The 19,478-nt window shown below is 43.6% G+C and overlaps 1 protein-coding gene across 1 annotated transcript in view; it reads right to left on the bottom strand.

Moving 5' to 3' along the window:
* The window catches only part of GRB14 (growth factor receptor bound protein 14), a 681,395-nt gene extending 666,477 nt beyond the window's left edge, over window positions 1-14,918 (bottom strand). The window contains exon 1 of the mRNA XM_085645413.1: window positions 14,454-14,918. Coding sequence (XP_085501539.1) covers window positions 14,454-14,516 — 63 coding nt within the window. The 5' untranslated portion in view covers window positions 14,517-14,918. The remainder of the gene's footprint in view (window positions 1-14,453) is intronic.
* Between the last annotated feature and the right edge of the window lie 4,560 nt (window positions 14,919-19,478).

Genomic DNA, 19,478 nt, shown 5'->3' with positions numbered 1-19,478 from the left:
ATACTTATGTTTGAAACGGACTCACATGTATTTTTTTGTCGTTTGTAGGGTTTTATGATTATTAAGATGCATTTAACCAACGTTATCTTCACATTGAATTGTAGAGTGCATATTCAAGTAGGATTTTACATGTATTAGAAACATTCATAATCCCTGTTTATGTAATATGCAGGATGAAATTATACTCGTGCAATATAACCATGTTTAGTTTAAGTTGCCTGAACCAAAGGCCCAATTTGTAAAGTTGTTGACAGTTTCGATTCTTCTTGGCCGCTCAAAACATTAATTAAATGAATCTCTTTTATATTCGAAAGTAGCATATTCTCATCCTACTGCGGTGCAGGAATTCAGCCTCGTTATTCCTAGATTTAAGGAGATACCCGGAATGTCGTTGAAGAAGACTGGAAGGTGAGAAGGGAGGACTCCTTTCGTGCCTGGCCTGTCTGGGAACCAAGGTCACTGGAATACGAAGAAGAATTAATTAAAGCTACTGGAAAGTTACTGAAATGATACAATAGAGAAGTTTAACACATGATTCATTGGGGGCTGAACTTTGTCTGTTTTAATATGATGCTCAGGGACAGACACTGGAGACTTCTGCTGATTCTTGGAGGAGAAGGAGCATCTTGGAGCGAGCTCCATAGCCTTAAGCTAGGAAACCCATTAGACGTGAGTACTTCTTAGGAAGTCAACACGTCCTTACACTTTGGGAAATGATATAAGAGAAATAGGTAGAATCCTCATTTAGAGCAGTGTAGGGAAAGATATTTTTTCTTTGTTTTGTTTTTCTCCCAGTTGAAAAGAGAACTCGACGCAGCCTCTATCCTTTGCTGTGTATTGATTTTGGAGTTCATCATATTATGTTATGTTATGTTAAATTCAATTGTATCGCGCACAGATACTCAGCAGAGTGTCCCGGCGCAAACTCCAAGGAAAGGAATCACTAACTAAAGAACTTTTCAGAATAAGAAGGTTTTAAGCTTTCTTTTAAAGATCAAAGGATCAGGAATACTGCGTAGAGTCAGGGGTAAGGCATTCCATGCCAGAGCAGCTTTACGCACAAAGGAACTCCCACCCAGCCTCTGGCATTTGAATCTAGGGGTCAGCATCAGGAACAGAGAGGAAGACCGCAACTCTCTTGCTGGTTTATAAAAAACAAACCTCTTCTGGAGGTAAACAGGACCCAGCCCGTATAAGGCCCTGTGAGCAATCACCAGGGATTTGAATTTAATTTGTGCCTCCACTGGAAGCCAATGCAAGGAGCGCAAATGAACGCGCATACTACACCTGCGAGATAAACCCAGCAGAAGTCTGGCAGCCGCATCCTGAACAATCTGTAATTTGTTCAGAAGGAAGCCAGGGATACAGACATAAAGTACATTGGCATAGTCCAAGTGAGACAGAATCAGAGCCCGAACCAGCGTTTCTTTGGCATGTCTGAGAAGAAAAGGCAAAAACTTCCTCAAGGCTTTTAATATGCCAAAACAAGACCCTGCCAGCTTTTTAACCTGAGTGGAGAAGGACAGATTCTCATTGAACCAGACCCCCAGATTTTTAGCAGCCGTACCCATAGCCTTAGGCATGGGAAAGCCAGGGGGCCAAAGCCTCTCCCGGAAGTTATCAGGAAACACCCCGAACAAGAGAACCTCTGTTTTCTCCTCATTACATTTAAGCTGTGCCTGAGCAAGCCAGCCAAAGACTGTGAGAAGACAATGTTGTGCTACAAGGACTGAATCTTCCGCATTATTCCAAGAGAACAGGAGCTGGGTATCATCCGCATAAGCCATCACCTTGTCCCCTAGGGACTCCGCCAAATAAATCAGCGGAGTCACATAGATGTTAAATAAAAGGGGACTAAGGGATGACCCCTGGGGGACACCTGTAGCTACCTGCTGAGGCTCAGAAGCACAGGAAGGAAGCCAAATCTGCTGCGAGCGGTCCTCCAAGAAAGATTTAAACCAATGCCAGACCGAGCCCGAGATCCCAATCTCTGAAAGGCGGGCCAGAAGCAGAGAATGTGGCACAGTGTCAAAGGCCGCAGACAGATCGAGCATAACCAAAGCCGCTCTCCCGCCGGCGTCCAGACACCCGCGAATTTCCTATGTCACCTCCAACAACGCAGACTCCGTGCTAAACAACGCACGGAATCCTGATTGAACCGGATGCAGCAGGCCTGACTCCTCAACAAAGTTAATCAATTGCTTGGAGACAACCTTCTCACACACCTTAGCCAAGCTTGGAAGCAGTGATATGGGACGATAGTTACCCGGTGTCATTGGGTCAGAGGATGGCTTTTTAAGAAGGGGCAGGATTTGAGCCTTCTTCCAAGATGACGGAACCCGACCTTCCAACAATGACAGATTGACAATTTTGTTAACTTCGGGGTTAATTAGGTCCGTCACCGCAGCCAAAAGTCTAGCGGCACAAGGATCGGTTGGAGAACCCGACTTCAAGGCTTTAAGAATTTTAAGCGAACAAGCTGGCTCAATAGGCTCGAAAAAAGAAAGAGTATTAGTAGGAGTGGCGGCCAGCCCACCCAGCAGACTGCCCGAATGAGCCGGAGTGCCAGGCGGAAAGCTAGCTTGTATAGTACAGATCTTAGCCAAGAAAAACTTAGCAAGAGTATTGCACCAGGTATCTGAAATTGGTGCAGCTCGAGCTTGGGCACTCGGAGACATAAAGCTTTGTACGATCGAAAAAATGTCTTTAGAGTTGTTATTGGCTTGATCAATCCGTAGGGAAAAATATCAGCTTTTAGCAGCTGCTATAGCGATGTAATCGTTTTTTTGTTTGGCTCTGAGAGATGTTTTTTCCGAGAGGCCATAGTTGCTAGCGCGCCATGCCGGATGAACTATATTCGTAAAATTGGCTCTGTATTGATTTTCATGTATTTGTATACACTTATACTTAGTTGTGTGTATATCCAATTATTTTTGGCATTATAATAAATCCACAAAATTGGAATTCGGAGTCTGTGGTCCTTTAGAGTATGACTACATTTGAAAGTATAACCATGACTTGTTTTACTCCCAGCTACCACTTTTAGCAAACAAATAAAAGACCATCAGTCGGAACTCAGTAGAATAATTAGGAAGGCCAAGTTGGCGTAATCAACTGCTATCCACTATTGGAATGCTGTTCTTTCAAATTCCCCTTTTATTTTAGAGGCAAATCTTATTGCATCTGCTGATCGTGACAGCACTCTTCAAAAATACCATCTTCTAGTCTCTCTATACCCATTTTTCAGTAATTTTTCTACCATGTAATTGTTCATTCACACCTATTTAAATATACAAAATGGATAATAAATGCAGGGTTTTGGCTAAACCGCTATATGAATTCAATTACAACTACAGATAGTTGCATTTGATCATGGTATCAAGGAAGCATCATTGCCCCCACTGTGATTGATTTTTTGGGTGGCAGAGAGGGAGGATACATTCCATAAGGTAAATTCAAATCAATTTCCCATTTTAAAGGCATCCAGGCAGCCGGTACCCTTTAGGTCCCTGTAGGTACACAATGAAAACTAGCGAAAAGAGTCACAAATATAGTTTTTTGCGGATAATATGCAATTCAACCTTTACAAGGGCATCAGTAAAATACATTAAAACACATTTATACACACACATAGAATGAAAACTCATTCATCTAAACCTTGATTTGGCATTTGCAAAAATTAAGGATAAGAAATTACATTGTCACTATAATTAAAGATTCCTCCGTTCTGCAAAGCAGAATTTAAACACCTGGCAAATGAAAAAGAACAGAAGAAGATCTTAGTAGAAGAACCTCCGTTAGAGGTCCTGCACTACAAAACCTGAAAAGAGGAAGGAGACACTTTTTCTTTCAATTCAGTATAAACAGACAGAATAGTAAAAAGTACTCGGTTTGCTTTAACCACATTATTACTTACACAAACAGGCCAACGAAAAGGATATAGCACTACTTTATTACCATGTCACATCACCAACTGGCAAAACATAAATTGATTCTTGCGTGAGGGGGGTTCATAATCTCAATTTAGGCCCCTGACACATTTATTAGCAAAGTAGCTATTGCCTGTCTACTCAGGGACATGAGCTCCTGCTGACCATTCTGGACCCATTCATAGTAATAGTTAACTCTGAGTCCAACCTTTTTCTCTAGTGTGTCAAAGAGGAGCCAATATCAGGGGGTTCTAAGAGACACAACACTTTATGAAGTAGGATCAGCTTGATGGAGTGAGAGACGCCATTTAAAAATGTGTTTTCAGCCTAGGATAAACATTTCGCATTATGCTGTCCCTAAATTTCCCCCTGCGAATTGCTGCAAAGGTTTAGCGCCAGGTGTTATGATCTCGACATTGAGCGGCGCCACCCGCACCTAGGGGCGTGGCGCCCTTAGTGGCATCCCGAGCGGGAGCCAGCTTAAGATGTCGTCGAGGGGGACAGGGAGGAGACAGCCAGCGAGGTAGAAGGGGAGGCGTGCCCATGCGAGCACAACGTCATCGGAAGAGGCAGGGTCGTCCTCCCCTCCTCTTGGGGTATAAAACTTTGGGAACAGCAAAATGTACCCTCTTTGTCCTCTCCAAGCAGCTCCGGCGGCAGCGGACCAGCGATGATTTACCCACCCACCCATCCCTACAAATAAGGACGAGCATGGCGGGGTCCCAGGCAAGAAAAGGGTGTGGACTTCCTTGACCCTGGACAGGGCAAGCTTTCATTGTGGGGCTCTGGGCTGGCGGGAGGGGGGACTGACCTGCTGGTGGTCCTGGACTCTCCTGCCCTACCCAGGATGCCGGTGTGTAAGTTTAAGAACATTTGAGGGGGTATACCCAGGTACGGTGGGGCCAAGGCGGAAGCAGTGCCCCGGTGGTAGTGCCTCTCTCTGGAAGGAGGACTAGCACGGAAAGTTACAACTGAAACAGTGCAAGTTGGGGCCTGCTGGCACAACAAGCACAGGGGGCCAGGACGAAGAGATATGGCCATGATTGGATAGTAAATAATATTGTGTATATCTTTGCCTTGCAAAATGGTCAAGTGCCTTAATCAAAATGAATAAAGGATTAACTACACTGCTTTAAGATTTAATAAAGACTACGCGGTGAACGACAACAACCTGCCTCATGTCTTTATGTTGCCACATGTTTTGGAGAGGGTAAGGGCGACTCGCTCAGTGTATGCACACTATAACTGTACTCTTTTTATCAATCTCGTTTGGAGAAAGGGCAAAGTCTGCAGACAGATTTAGATTGTGAGCTACAGGTGACTCACAGATCTGAACCCTGAACTCTCAACCCACTAAATTATCTTATCACATTTTTGTCCAATTGGTCATTGTTGCTTTTTACAGTACCCAGAATATTCCTGGCATAGGTACAATTACACGGAAATGGCTAGTAATGCTGATATGAAAGTGAATATTGCATGTAATTCTGGTTATACTCGTAACTCGTGATCGTCTTGAAGGCAGACATGCAAACCTTGGCTTCCTGCTCCCTTTGTGATCTTTGAATTGGACTAAAGATTCCAGGAGGAATGTAGTTTGCTCTGACTGATGCATGGAGATTTCCTTTTCTAATCCCTCTACCACTGAACTCTATGTGCTCTCTGACACAGTGACTCGGAACATCAACATTACCATAACTATCTCTCCCTTTGTCGGTGAGCTGGGGCCCCCTTCTCTATGGAGCAGTACACCTTCTCAGGAATCTTAACATTATCTAGCCAGACTGCATCAGTAGCAAAATTACCCTGTCAGATGCAAATGCAATCGCATGAAACACAGCTGGACAAATGGACCCTGGGCAATGCAAGGTTGGCCTTCTGAGCTGTGCCTGTCATGTTTGTGTGTGCGAAGCTTGCACACCTTTAACTGTTCTATGCAGGTTCTGTTGTTACTGCTGCAGTTTTTAATGGACTTTTTCTGTGTGTGTAGAAAGCTTGAACTTTCGCTGTCATGTTATGCCTGTTATGTGTTAAGGAACGAGGTGCCGTTGCTGCACCTGTTTTGTCAGTTGAAGGGAACTATATAAGGTTGCTGCAAGTTCCATGCCCGATGTGTGTGTGAATGACTGTCATGCTGATTTCTGTGATGTATGTGCGTTCCACGTTTGTGTGTGTGTTTGTTCTACCTATCTGTATTGTCTGTATGTCTAAAGAAGGCTTTCTCTTTTACTGCTGTGCTATACCTGATCTGTGCATCAGGGAAGCTTGCAATGTTGTTATGCCTGCTCTATATGCGTGTGTGCCTGTGTGAGAGAGAGAGATACCTCATATCTCTCTCTCTCATACAGAAACACATATACAGAAGCCTTTACCACTGTATGAAGTCTTTACACTTTTTAAATATGTAACATGGAGAGACTAGCCCTGCTGTTGCCAGTTCTGTCTATTGCATGTAATGGGAGCACATAACAAAAGAATAGCAACTCCCTGTCATAAAACAGCAACATTTCAGTTATAATGTTATTTTCATAAAAAGTCTCCATGAAGCCTATGAGGTTTTGATGAATACATTTTTACAATTGTATTATGAATTGCAGCAAGTTTCTTGTTCTGCCTAGCTTTGAAGACCATGAAGTAATTTACAATTTCATGACCGTTCAAGATCACCTGTAAAACTTATTTTTACCTAACCACAATTGTGTTGTAAAATCACTCACATGTCAACATATTTTAAATGTCCAAGCTGGGATCACACACCCCGCAAACTGAACCTGTTGGACAAGGGTTTGAGTATTGGAGGGTGGCGGGAGGCCAGGCTCTCTCACTTTGCTTGCTCTGCGATATTCAGGACTGATGATGAAGGACTGTGTCCAGAGCTAGAAGCAATCTCCTGGAACAAGAGGCTTTAGGCATCAGATGTCTAAGGGCCATACCCAACCTGGTACCAGAACTAAGGATGGCAGGCATGCTCAAATGTACAATGTCTACTCCACTCCTTGCATTATTACAGCTATCTGACTGCATCAACAACAGCAAGCTGCTGCTCATTAGAAATGAGACACTCTACTTTTCACATCGGCAAGACTCAGACCTACACCGCTTGAACCAGGCATAACAATAGCATGGCTTAAGAATACCATTTCCCACTCCTCTTAAGTCTATTACATGTTCAAACCCTATGATGTATGACGCAATAGGAGTACTACACTTCCCAACATTGACACAAACCCACTGTATTCCCACAATAAAACCCCACATCCTTCCATCCAAAGACTATCTAAGAAGTAACGTTCTGCTCATCTGAAAGCACTTTTGAAACTTGTCAAGGGCACGAAGTCCTGAAGAGACAAGTATACTACACATATTCTTACCTGGCATCACTCAATACTTAAAGTAGTACATTCATTATTTCAACAATTTTTAATACGAGCTGCTGTGCCCTTCAAACATCCCACTTGGATAGTATATTAGTATGTTGTGCTACATTCTGTTTTAAAGTGTCAAAAATACACAGTTCTGGGGTGATGCTTTACTGAAAGTGGTCCCTAGCAACATCCAAAATCAAAATAAAGGGCTTGAAGGATTGCTTCATCTGACTGTTTTATTATAATCTCTACACTGATGCACATCAGCCAATGAAAGTACCACAAAAAGGGTAGAGTAAGCTATACCCTCTGATCTGGATACAACATCATTAAATCCACGCTACCCATTGTAAGAAAGGGAAGTCTTGATATCCACAGCCTGTGATGGGCTTACAAAGCCTTGTCATCCCTCAACCAAATGTGAACAATTTTATCTTCATACATCAATCAAAATTTCATGTACAAATAAAATGTGAAGTCTTTCTCATGTTGATATTTCATACAATGCAGTAATTTTAGTTCATTCTCCTATTCTCCTACATTAACATATTTATTCTTATCAATCCACGATGCACTTGCTTGCTGATATACAATTTACAGTACCCCAATGCACTTCAAACCTGAGTGCTGCCCCTTCATATGGAGATGTTATCATTTAATACAATTTCTGCTTACGACTTCTAATGATTTACCAACAAAGAGCAGAACACAACCTCCCGGTCCAGTGCTGTAATGCCATAAGCAGTGTTTCTATGGCTTATTGCTACTCCACAGACTCAGACAACTACAGCCAACACAGTTTTCCACCACTTGGAACAGTTCCATAAAGGCCATCAATTATTCCTGTGGCTTCAGTCTTACCCTGCTTTACATCACAAGCCAATGCACTTGGAAAGGCCACATGATGTACTAAAACTCCACAGCCCCATTCAATCTTAAGCTACCCAGCTTTCACATCACCAGGAACAAGTTCAAGACGACTGAAGTGTGAGCCCAAGCCTTTAGTCTCACCCGCAAGCCAGCATGGTCATCTGATCTACCTACTGCCCCTTCACAGCTCTGGACAATAGCATCCTGTCCAACTTTTTTGACACCAGGAACACATTCAAGAATATTAACAATCATGCCAAGGCTTATCTTGGCCCACAAGCCAGCATATGTATGGTGGTTACTTAACCTAGTGCTACACCAGAGCGCAGCCAAAAATGATCTGACCAGCTTTCTTGTCACTGGTTTGAGAGCGAAGAAAGGCAACCTACCTGCTTAAGGCCTCAATCTCACTCAATGAGCAAACTTGCTACAGAGGTCATGTACCCGACTGCTACACCACAGTTGTAGCCAATCATGGCCCTTTCAGAGCTCCTACCAAAAGGTCCATCTTCAAGAAGGACATCAAGCATGCCCATGTTTTGTCTCGCTCCACAAGCCAATGCACTTACAAAGGAAGGTTAAATGACATACTGCAACACTGCTGGCCCAGGCATTGGTGTCCCACCCAGCTTTCCCACCACTAAGGACATGTTCAAGAAAGCCAACCAGATGACACAGGGTCTCTGTCAGACCCAAACGCCAGCAGGATAAAGGAGTTCAAATGACCTGTTGCAACTCAGCAGCCCCAGCCAATTGCACCTTGCCCAGCTTCCCCATCACCAATAACATGAATGCCAACTAGCATGCCCAAGACCTCAGTTTAACCCCACAAGCCTGCACACTCATGGAACCCATGTGACCTATGGCTACTTCGAATGCGCAGGCAATCATGGCCTTCTAAGCATTCCCACCACCACGAACAGCATAGAGAAGTCCAGTCAGCCTCCTCAACGACTCAGGGGCATATTTACAAGCACCTATCGCCACTGGAACGTCACATTTAGTAACGTTCCTGTGGCGATATGTGCTTCGCCTTATTTACAAAGGTGCATTAAGCCATTTAACGTGGCTTAACGCTGCCTTGCAAATATGGCCCCCTTTCACGCTATACTTAGCGTGAAAGGGGTGGGCAATGGGTGTTACAGTGGGTGTTCCACCGCAACAACCATAGATTTTGATGCTGCCCCATATTTACAAGGGCGGCATAAATATGGGGCAGCGGCAAAACTAAGACCAAGGAAAACCTGGTCTTAAAAAGGTGCAACTAGGAGAAATGTTTAATTTCTCCTCGTTTTTGCTGTTTCCATATGTGCTGCTTTGTGCAGCACACATAGAAACAGCAAAAGGCCTTTCATTGCTTATGTGTAAGAAGGTGTCCCTTCCTGCACATAAACAATCAATAAAAATAATTACGTTTGGCAACTTCTATGTGTGCTGCATAAAGCAGCACACATAGACATTTCAAAACACCATTTAAAGACTGTTTATGTGCAGGAAGGGACACCTTCCTGCACATAAACAATCTTCCCCTCAATGCAGACACCCTTGCACCATAGTGCCTGTGTTGGCACTAGGCTGCTAAATTTAGAGCCAGCACAGGGGGAAACGCAGGGCTACACCATATTGTTGAAAATATGGTGAAGCCCTGTGTTTCAGAAGTGGCGGAGAGTGGCGTTAAGCCAAGGAGGATTACGCCACGCTCTTCCACTTCTCTAGTAAATATGCCCCTCAGTCTCTCTCTACATGCTGGGCATGAGATCTACTACTACCCTGTAGCCCCAGGCCAATTGTGACCCACCCTACTTTCTCACCACCAGAAACACGCTCAAGAATGTCAACCAGCATACCCAAGGCTTTGGACCCTCAAACTAGCACTTTCAGGAAGGTGAAGTGATCTGCTGCTACTTTGCAGGCCAAACCTATTGCATCCCAATCAACTAAACCATAACCAGGAAATATTAAAGGCCAAGTCTCAGTCTCACCCCAAAGTTAATGTGGTCATAGTGGTCATGTGATCTACTTCTAATCTGCAGCCACAGATTAAACATTACCCATCCTGTTTCCCCTCAACAGGTTCGAAAAGGCCAAACAATATGCCCAGGTTCTCCATCTTGCCTCAGAAGCCAGTGTGCTCACAGACATCTCATGATCTACCACAAGTCTGCAGACCCAGGCAATCATGGCCCACAATGTTTTCATGCCACCAGGAACAGGTTTAAGGTCAACCAGTGTATCCAAGATCTCAGACTCAAAGCAGAAGCCAGGGCACTCAGACTAGTCACAATGTACTACTACTCTGCAGACTGTGCCAATAGTGAAAACATAGGTACCCCGACACCAGGAACAGACTCAAGAAGGCCAACCAATGTGCCAAGACCTCTGTCTTGCTCCAAAGGATAGAAAACTCAAGGAGATCAAGTGACTTACTGCTACTCTTTATGAGTAGCAAGTGTGAACTGCTCAGCTTTCCCATCAAAAGACATTGGTTCAAGAGGGCCAATCAGTGTGGCCCACCCTCACAAAAAGTATCCCATATCTAACTTATTTGCTGTGGGGAAAATAATCTACCTCTTAAACGCCCTATTGGCAAAGAAAAAATAATATTTTTTTCTTTGTTAGACCTTCACCCACTTTAGCAGTGACAGGGTTCATCATCGGTTCCCATCCTGGTCCCTAAAAACCAGGATGGACTCGACCATATTCCAGGGAGCACTTTGAATATTTTTCTAGCCAGTGTATTAATTTAGATAACAAAAATACTTCAAACAACAAGGGAATCCCTTTATTTGCGGTTGTTTGGGTATGGTTAAAATATCTGTTACAAAAAGTTATGGATATAATGTCCCTAGTACCCTACAATGGTCAGTCAGCATTGCCACATCTTGCCTGAGACTCAAGTGCATTCATGGAGGGCACAATATTGACCTCTACTCTAAACCCCCAGAAAATCGCGGCCCACCAATATCTATGCCCACCATGAACAGATTCAAGACCACCAGTCAGCGAGCCCAAAGCCTGTCTTGCTCTACAAGCTAGCTTGCTCAAAAAGATCACATGACCTACTACTACTTCAAACTCCCAGCCAATCACATACTTCCCTGGTCTCTTCTCACCAGCAATAAGTTTAAGAAGGCTCACCATTATGCACAAGGCTTCAATGTCCCCAAATAAGCCATCAAACTCACAAGGTCTCTTGACCTACTGCTACTCGACAGTCCAATCCATTTGTGGCATATCCAGCTACCTCCACCTCACCAGGAACATGCTTACGTAGGCCAACAAGTGTTCCATAGGCCTCAGTCTTGCTTCAAAAGCCAGCATTCTCAAGGAGGTCATATGATTTACTGCTACTCCTCAGGCATAGTCAACTGTGGACCACCCAGCTTTCCCCCAAAAGGGGCAGATTCATGAAAGCCAACCAGGTTGCCCAAGACCTACTGTGTCTAATAAACGAGTTTACTCATGGAGGATATATGACCTACCACTACTCCTCAGCCCCCGCCAACTGTAGCCCATTCAGCATTCCCACCAACAGGAACAGTCAACCAGCACGTACAAGACCACAATCTTGCCCCACAGACTAGCGCTCTGATGTAGGTCACATGGCCCATTGCCACTCTGTACCTGCAGCCAATATGTGCACCTGTGTATGTTCTGTCCACATACCTTATGGGTAATGCTCAGAGCACACTATAGATGTCATTATTATTGAGTGATGGTGGGAATCTAACAAGAATATAGATGGGAATCATTGATATACTGTGGGCATTGTTGGCAAGATGGTTCTCAGCCATGCTTCAAATCTTCCTCTAGCCTAATATTGGTAATTCCTGTCATGTTGAACACAATAGTCATGTTGTAGTGTTCTGTACATGAGTCACATCTGCAAGGGTGTTTAAAAGAAAATGCAGTGTTTTCAGCGTGTTAGCATATAGGGATATTAAAGTTCCATTTGTTGCACGATATAAGCCTCATGAGTCACTCACTCACTCATAGTGACTTCAGCCTTAATGACAAGGCCGTGATCATGGGGCAGGATAGGTCTGCCTCAAACAACAGTGGCATCTTGATCATATGACAAAGAACACCACTGATCACTCAATGACACCGCAACCATTACCTCAAATGGATTCATAATCCTATTTCCAAACTTCATGGTGTCACTGCACCACTATTAAAGACAACATCACATCACATCACATACATTTTAAAATATTGTGAAGTAACACTGGAAAACCACAATATACATATAGCACTAGTGCAATGGTATCTGTGCATTCAAGTTTGATTGAGCAACAATCTAAATTAATGACCCATCACTAGAACATTGTGACTTGTTGACTTGTCAGAGTTCAATGCTGTGCATTGAGCTCCAGTCAAATATATTAAAGTACCGTATCTGTGAGCTCAAAGGAGGATGCGATAGCTAACATATGATGAGAGCCCACTTTGACCTTCATATTCCAGCTCATTGAAGTTGTTCATTCCTTTACTGTGTGCTTTGCAGGTTAACTCATTCATTCTGAACATGCTCTACTATATTATGTACCACCACCTTGCTTAGCGTTGTAAACGTTACATGTGATGATAACTGTGGGTATGCTTTCTTTGATGGAGGCCTCAAAGCAAATTTAAGATCTTAAACTGAATAGTCTGAGGGTCTGCTTGCTCAAAATATCCTTTGACCTACTTCTTTTCCAGCCTTGCCTGAAGACTGAAGACTCTATTTCAATTATAACTTTGTTCTACTGACTTCTTTTATGTCTATATCTGCACAGACAATAACCCAGAGTAATGGACTTCATGGATTGAGATGTCTTGTTTGATGTATTAAAGTTTATTATCTCGCAGTATACTTAGCTGGATCATTTCAGTTTTGTCAAAAGACAGTGACACATTTTCTTTCTTTTTGTGCTTTTCTGTTGTTGCCTTCTGTGCTGCAATGATGTTGCCTTTCGTGGGATATCACAAAGTATGGACCATACTCTCATTCTAAGTGGATACATCATGGGCTCATTTAGAGTAAAATTATGGTTTTATGAATTTGGAGAGATTTTAACATGGCTGTTTTACTGTGAAATGATTTTAAGTAATCATGCAAATAAAGATTTACTTACTTTATAACTACTAGTATCTCAAAGGCAGTTAAAAGCAGTATCGATGCCCAAATTCCAGAAAGGCCATCCTTGTACACCACAGCGTACATAGAGGCGGCATTTAACTTTACAGTATGCAAAACTATCAAATGTGTTGAGATGCGCAAATTTGAAAGAAGACAATTTGTATCAAAAAGATCCCATCAACAATCTTTCTAGAACTATATATGTTATGTCAGTTTACAACGCCTCCCATATTTAATCTTTACTTTGAGCATTTAATAAACACACACCTGGTGTGTCTTCGTCTTCATGGCATAGAAATATAACGAATCGAGGTAGAAATCCTTGTCTGAAATAACATATAGCCAGATGAAATTATTCTCTACTCTTTGTTATAGCTGCCCCATACTATACAAACATATACGTTAAATAAAAGTTGAACGCAGAATTCTCATTTGGCTTCCAGTGTTTTTTTTTTCAGTCTCATCGATTGTATTGACAGTTTACAAAAAAGCCAATCCAACTTTTCTGTGGCATTTATAAGACAAATTAAAAAGGGTGTCAGTTCGAAATTAGATCGACATACATCAAGCAAACCCTTTTTAAAGAAAAAAAAACGCTCGTCTACAGTACATGATAAAATCTGAAGACGTGACAACCTTATTTTGTGTAGAAATTACCCATAACCCCTAAAAAGGAAACGCATTTTCGCGGTAATAAAATAATTATTTTAAGTACCGCAATGTGTTTCAACAGATTTAGCTTTAATTGATGAATAAACTGAAAACAATATTTGCATGTTCTCTCCCGCGTTAAAGCTGCAAAATTACTTCGTTATGTGTTTTTTACAGATGCAACCGCACGGCTTTCCAGGCTCTGCTGTGGTATCACACTAGTTATTCATTTGGTAAGATACCGAGGCTTATGGAACAACAGAAGGACCTTGAAGTTCCCTCAGTGGATATTAAGCCAAACAGTTGTATTTTCTTGTGTTAAACAACATTGGAATGGACAGAATTCTGAAATTCCTTCTTACCACTTTTAAATGACTGAATTCAACTCTGCAATCTGCTTCTGTGAAATGAGCGCACTTTGAACACTGTGCCGTGCTCTAACGTCCCACTAATAGTAAAAACTGATACAAACATAGCAACACAAACAGCAACAATAATAATAAAAAAGAGCCCTACCCTTTTTTGCAGAACTAGCGGAGTTATCGCGGGCAAAGTTACTCTTCGTGCATACCAGCTCATGTCTGCTCTTCAGAGATTCGCACCCCAGTCGCCTGGCCGGGTCATTCGGGACTTGGAACTAGCCGCTCGCAGTCGGTATCCCTTCGCTTCTTGCACCGCGGCACGTCATCCCTTGCACAGGAAGAACACGGAATGCAAAAAATGCCGCCCTGTTTATCCGAATCCAAACCTACATAAAGCCAATTACGGATGACTGTGGGATAGGCCAACCTCGAAGCCAATGGCAGGCCTTTGTCCTTGGAAACACATTCTGTTACTTGTGTTTATGATATTTGAAGAACCAGATTAACAGGCATTTTAATCACATCTTTGCTGTTCAAAGGCCAGTCATTCTGAGCCTGCCTTGTCAGCTTGGAACGCATTCTTTCCTGAAGCAGATGTGAAGTGTGCTTGCTACATAACATTGATTTTCATACTCAGGCGGTCTAATCAATTCCCGAATGCAATAAACGGGTATGCGGATTGTCACTGAAAAATAGTTCGTTTCGACATTTCCTTTTTTGCAGAAAAATTCCTGCTCGTTACTTAAATTACTGCCTTTTTATTTAGGGTAACCTTGGTACAGTAAACATTACAACTTATAAATGTTCAGTTCACGGCAAAACAGCATTAGCACTGTAGCTCTACCTCATTTTTCAGAACTCCCTGCAAGAAATATAAAATTGATTTAGCAAATCTCTCACAAGCACATATCCTTGAAATGTTCAAAGTTAACTTGGCAAGCACTGCGAGACTGAGTGCCAAACCTACTTTATCAGGCTCCTTTTAATAGGTTTTTTCCAGCAATACTGTAATTGGAAAATGAAGACAAGTCCCAATCAGCAGAGGACAGCGAAGACGTACGCTGATATATTTAAGTCATTCTGAATCCTTTATTTCTGTCTAGATCTTCTTTTCCGTCTACTTGCCTACCCGCCTGCCTTTCTGTCTGTCTGTCTGTGTGGTGAGTTGGCCTTCTGGTTACATCTTGACTACTTACATCTGCCAATGTGTTGTCTAGCATGCAACACTCACCACCATTTCAGCAAGAGGCCTCTCCTGTCATAGCAGACAAACAAATCAGGCTATTTAGTAGCTTATGTAGCTGTCTGGAGATTTCCGGTGTGTGACCGAGCATTACGTTGCACATTTTGGTGTACATTTCAAACAAAAAAATGTGTAGAAATCCTTTCCGCATTAATACGTCCATTGCATAAGTGGTTTCATTTTTAAAATGTGCAAGTGCTTAATCAGCACACGATTCTGGCTTTCTAACTCCTTTTAACCTAGCTGGCTCACAAACAGGCAAACAGGAGTTGATTATAAAAAGCAGTGTCTGCATATTTAGTGGTGTGCTTCACATGTAGGAGCGATAGGGAGGATAAGATGCATATTTGAAAATAATTACACATTTACATACCCATTCTACATTTCTCAAATGAGTAAGATGGCACTTTTATGGTCTAATTTATTTAGATCGAATACAGTTGGTATTGAATTGAGTAAGATGTCTGTTCCTGTTAGAAATGGGGATCTCTAGTTGGCAGTGGCTTGCACCCTGTCCAAGTAGGGACCCTTCCTTCTAATCAGGGTAGGGGAGTCACACACCCAAGATAACCTCTGCTCATCTCCTTGGTAGCTTGGCACAAGTAGTCAGGCTAATCTCAGATGCAATGTGTAAAGCACTTGGACATAAACACACAGTAACACAGGGAACATTCTACAAATGGACACCACACCAGATTAGAAAAATAAGCAATCTTTATCTACCTAACTCCAACTATCACTTTTAAAAGTTTAAGCAATTCTGTACATAGAACTCTATGGATGATTTGATTTTAGCATAAAGTTCCTATGATGCGTCAAAAATCCAAGACGGAAAACAGCCGCAAAGGAGGAAAGGGTCAGAAAACACAGGGATGAGTCGGTTCTCGGGTCCCAGGGGAATAAATCCGTCAGTTCTGTGTATGCAGAAGGAGTTTTGCATTGATTCTTCACTGCGAAGAGAAGCAATGCATCAGTGTTTGGAGGCGACTCCTTTCGGGGGGGCGATGTGTTAGAAACATTTGCGCACAGGTGCGATGCGTGAGAAAATCCAGGCGCTGTGGGTTGATGCGGTGGCAAAACAGGCGCTACGTCGATTTCCACTCCCGCAGACAGGTGATGCATCGATTCCATCAGCTGCACAACAGGGCCTGCATCAAAGTGGGAGCAGGGGTCTCGGACATCTGAGATTCCTTGCTCTGGATTCGGGCTGTGGTTGGTTCTTCAGGCCGCGAACAGGCACTGCGTCAATTTTTCAGCTGCACCGCGGCGATGCATTGGTTTTTCAACCGCACAGCAAGCTTGTGGCAGGAAACCAGTACTGGAAGGGCTATGTATGGATTTTGAAGTCTTGGAGCAGCAGAACCACCTCCAAGGCCCTAGAAGTGGAATCGGCACCACTTGGCTGGTCAGAACTCCAAGCAGAGAAGTTCAGAGATGCTGCAGGTGAAGTCTTTCATGGCGCTGAGACCTCCAACAGGAGGCAAGCACACACAAGCCCTTGGAGAACATTGGAAACACAGGATACAAGAAAGCAAAGTCCAGTTCTTTTAGTGCTCACAGACAGAAGCAGCAACTGCAGGCCAACCCAGCAAAGCAACACACAGCAAAGGGGCAGTACTACCCCTGACAGCTCTTCAGCTCTTCTTCTTGGCAGAGTCCTCAGTCCAGAAGTGTTCTAAAAATGTTGGGTATAGGTCCAATACTCAGATCCCTTTTGGCCTTTGAAGTAGGTATTTTTCTAAGGAAAGTCTTTGATGTTCAAAAGATCCTGCCTTGCCCTGCCTTGGCTTCAGGCACACTACAGGGGGTTGATAAAGCATTATGAGAGGGCAGACACAGCCTTATTCAGGTGTTAGTGCCAACTCCTCCCACCACTTTAGCTCAGGAAACCCTATCAGCCTGGTGATGGGCTATCATGATATGCAGGGCACACTGCTGCTCCCTTTGTGTGGCTGTCTAGAGTAAATAGAGGAACAGCCCCTGTCAGTCTAAACCAGAAGTTGATTCCACAGGCAGGTAGAGACACAGGAAGGTAAAGCAAGAAAATGCCCACCTTCTGAAAGTGGTATTTTCAAACACATAATTTAAAATCCACCTTCACGAAAGGATGTATTTTACAATTCTGAGCTCAGGGAGCCCAAACTCAAAATCTGGAGCTCTCCCAATTGAAAATTACACTTGTAAGATGTCACATGCTGGTCCAATGATAACCTCTGGGAAAGATATTCCTTGCAATAGTGAAAAACAAAATTGGAAGTGTTTCACTATCAGGACATGTAAAACACACCAGTACATGTCCACCTTCCACTTGCACTTCACCCTGCAACTTGTCTACCTTGGATCTACCATGGTGGTGCCTTACTTGTAGAAAAAGGGAAGCTTTGGGCCTGCCAAGTGGGTGAACTTGCCAGGTCGACATGAGAGTTTCAAACTGCAATCACAGACACTGCAATGGCAGGTCTGGGACATGTATTCAGGGCTACTCATGAGGGTGGCACAATCAGTGCTGTAGGCTCACTAGTAGCATTTGATTTATAGGCCCTGGGCACACACTGCACTATTCTAGGAACTTACCAGTAAATCAAATATGTTAATCATGGATAACTGAACATAATCACAATTTACACAGGAGCACTTGTACTTTAGCACTGATCAGCAGTGATATAGTGCCCAGAGTACACAAACCAGCAAAAATGAAGTCCAGCAGACAGTAAAAAATACAGGAGGTAGTAGCAAAAATAAAGAGGTAACCTCGCCAAGGATGCCAAGTCTAATATGTGTGCCCTCCAGCTGAAAGTGGGGAGAACTACCCAACCGCCTGCGAGTTCTCATTACTAAGGCGGAAGATTCTGGACAGACCATCAGCATTGCTGTGTTCTGTACCAGGGCGGTGTTTCACTCTAAAGTCCCTTCCCTGTAGCAAAATGGACCACCTCAATGGCTTTGGACTCTCACCTCTCATATGCATTACCATCTGAGGGGCCTGTGATCTGTCTGAACCCGGAAGTGAGTCTCAAACAAGTGCCCAGACCACAGCAGAAGTTTCCATTTCAATTGCCCTCCACCCCTGTTCCCAGGGAAGTAACCTCCTGCTAATGAAAGCTACAGGTTGGTCTAGGTCCTCTTCGCTTAGCTGTGCTAGAACTGCCTCCACTCCATGCTCTGCAGCATCTGTCTGCACAATGAATTTCTTAGAGAAATCGGGTGTCTTGAGCAAGGGCTCCGTGCACATGGTTGCCTTCGGGGCATTGAATGCGGTCTGATAAGCCTCAGTTCAGATCAATGTCCAGCGCTGCTTCCTGGAAGTCAGCTAAGTCAAGGGGGCAACAATGGTGCAATACCCCTTGACAGATCTCCTGTAATAACCAGTAGGACTTAAAAAGGCTCGCAACTCTGTCTGAGTCTTGGGGGGCTCACAAGCCAGAATGGTGCCAATCTTTGGTCGTAGGGGGACCACCTGGCCGCTTCTTACCTTGTGCCACAAGTACAACACAGACCTCTGCCCTATCTGGCGCTTACTGGGCTTGAAAGTGAGGCCTGTCTTCTGCAGGGCCTTAAACGCTTCCCGGAGGTAATGCAAGTGATCCTCATAACTGGAGCTGAATACTGCACTGTCATCCAATCAGACAGCACTGAAATCCTCCAGCCCAGCCAAGACCTGGCTGCCCAACCTCTGAAAGGTGGCAGGGGAGTTCTTCAAACCGAAGGGCCTGACACAGAACTGGAAGTGCCCCTCCATCGTTGAGAATGCTGACCTCTCTTTGGCCCCATTGGTCAAGGCAATCTGCCAGTACCTAGACGTCAAATCAAACGTACTGAGGAACTTGGTGGTTCCCAAACAATCTATGAGCTCATCAGCTCTGGGGATCTAGGTGCACATCAGTCTTAGTGATGGTGTTGAGCCCACGGTAGTCCATACAGAACTGTAGCTCAGGT

This window comes from Triturus cristatus, chromosome 3_1 (genome assembly GCF_964204655.1).
Source record: "Triturus cristatus chromosome 3_1, aTriCri1.1, whole genome shotgun sequence".
Lineage (NCBI taxonomy): Eukaryota > Metazoa > Chordata > Amphibia > Caudata > Salamandridae > Triturus > Triturus cristatus.
The sequence above is the reverse complement of the archived record's forward strand: the minus strand, read 5'-3'. Positions and strand labels throughout refer to the sequence as shown.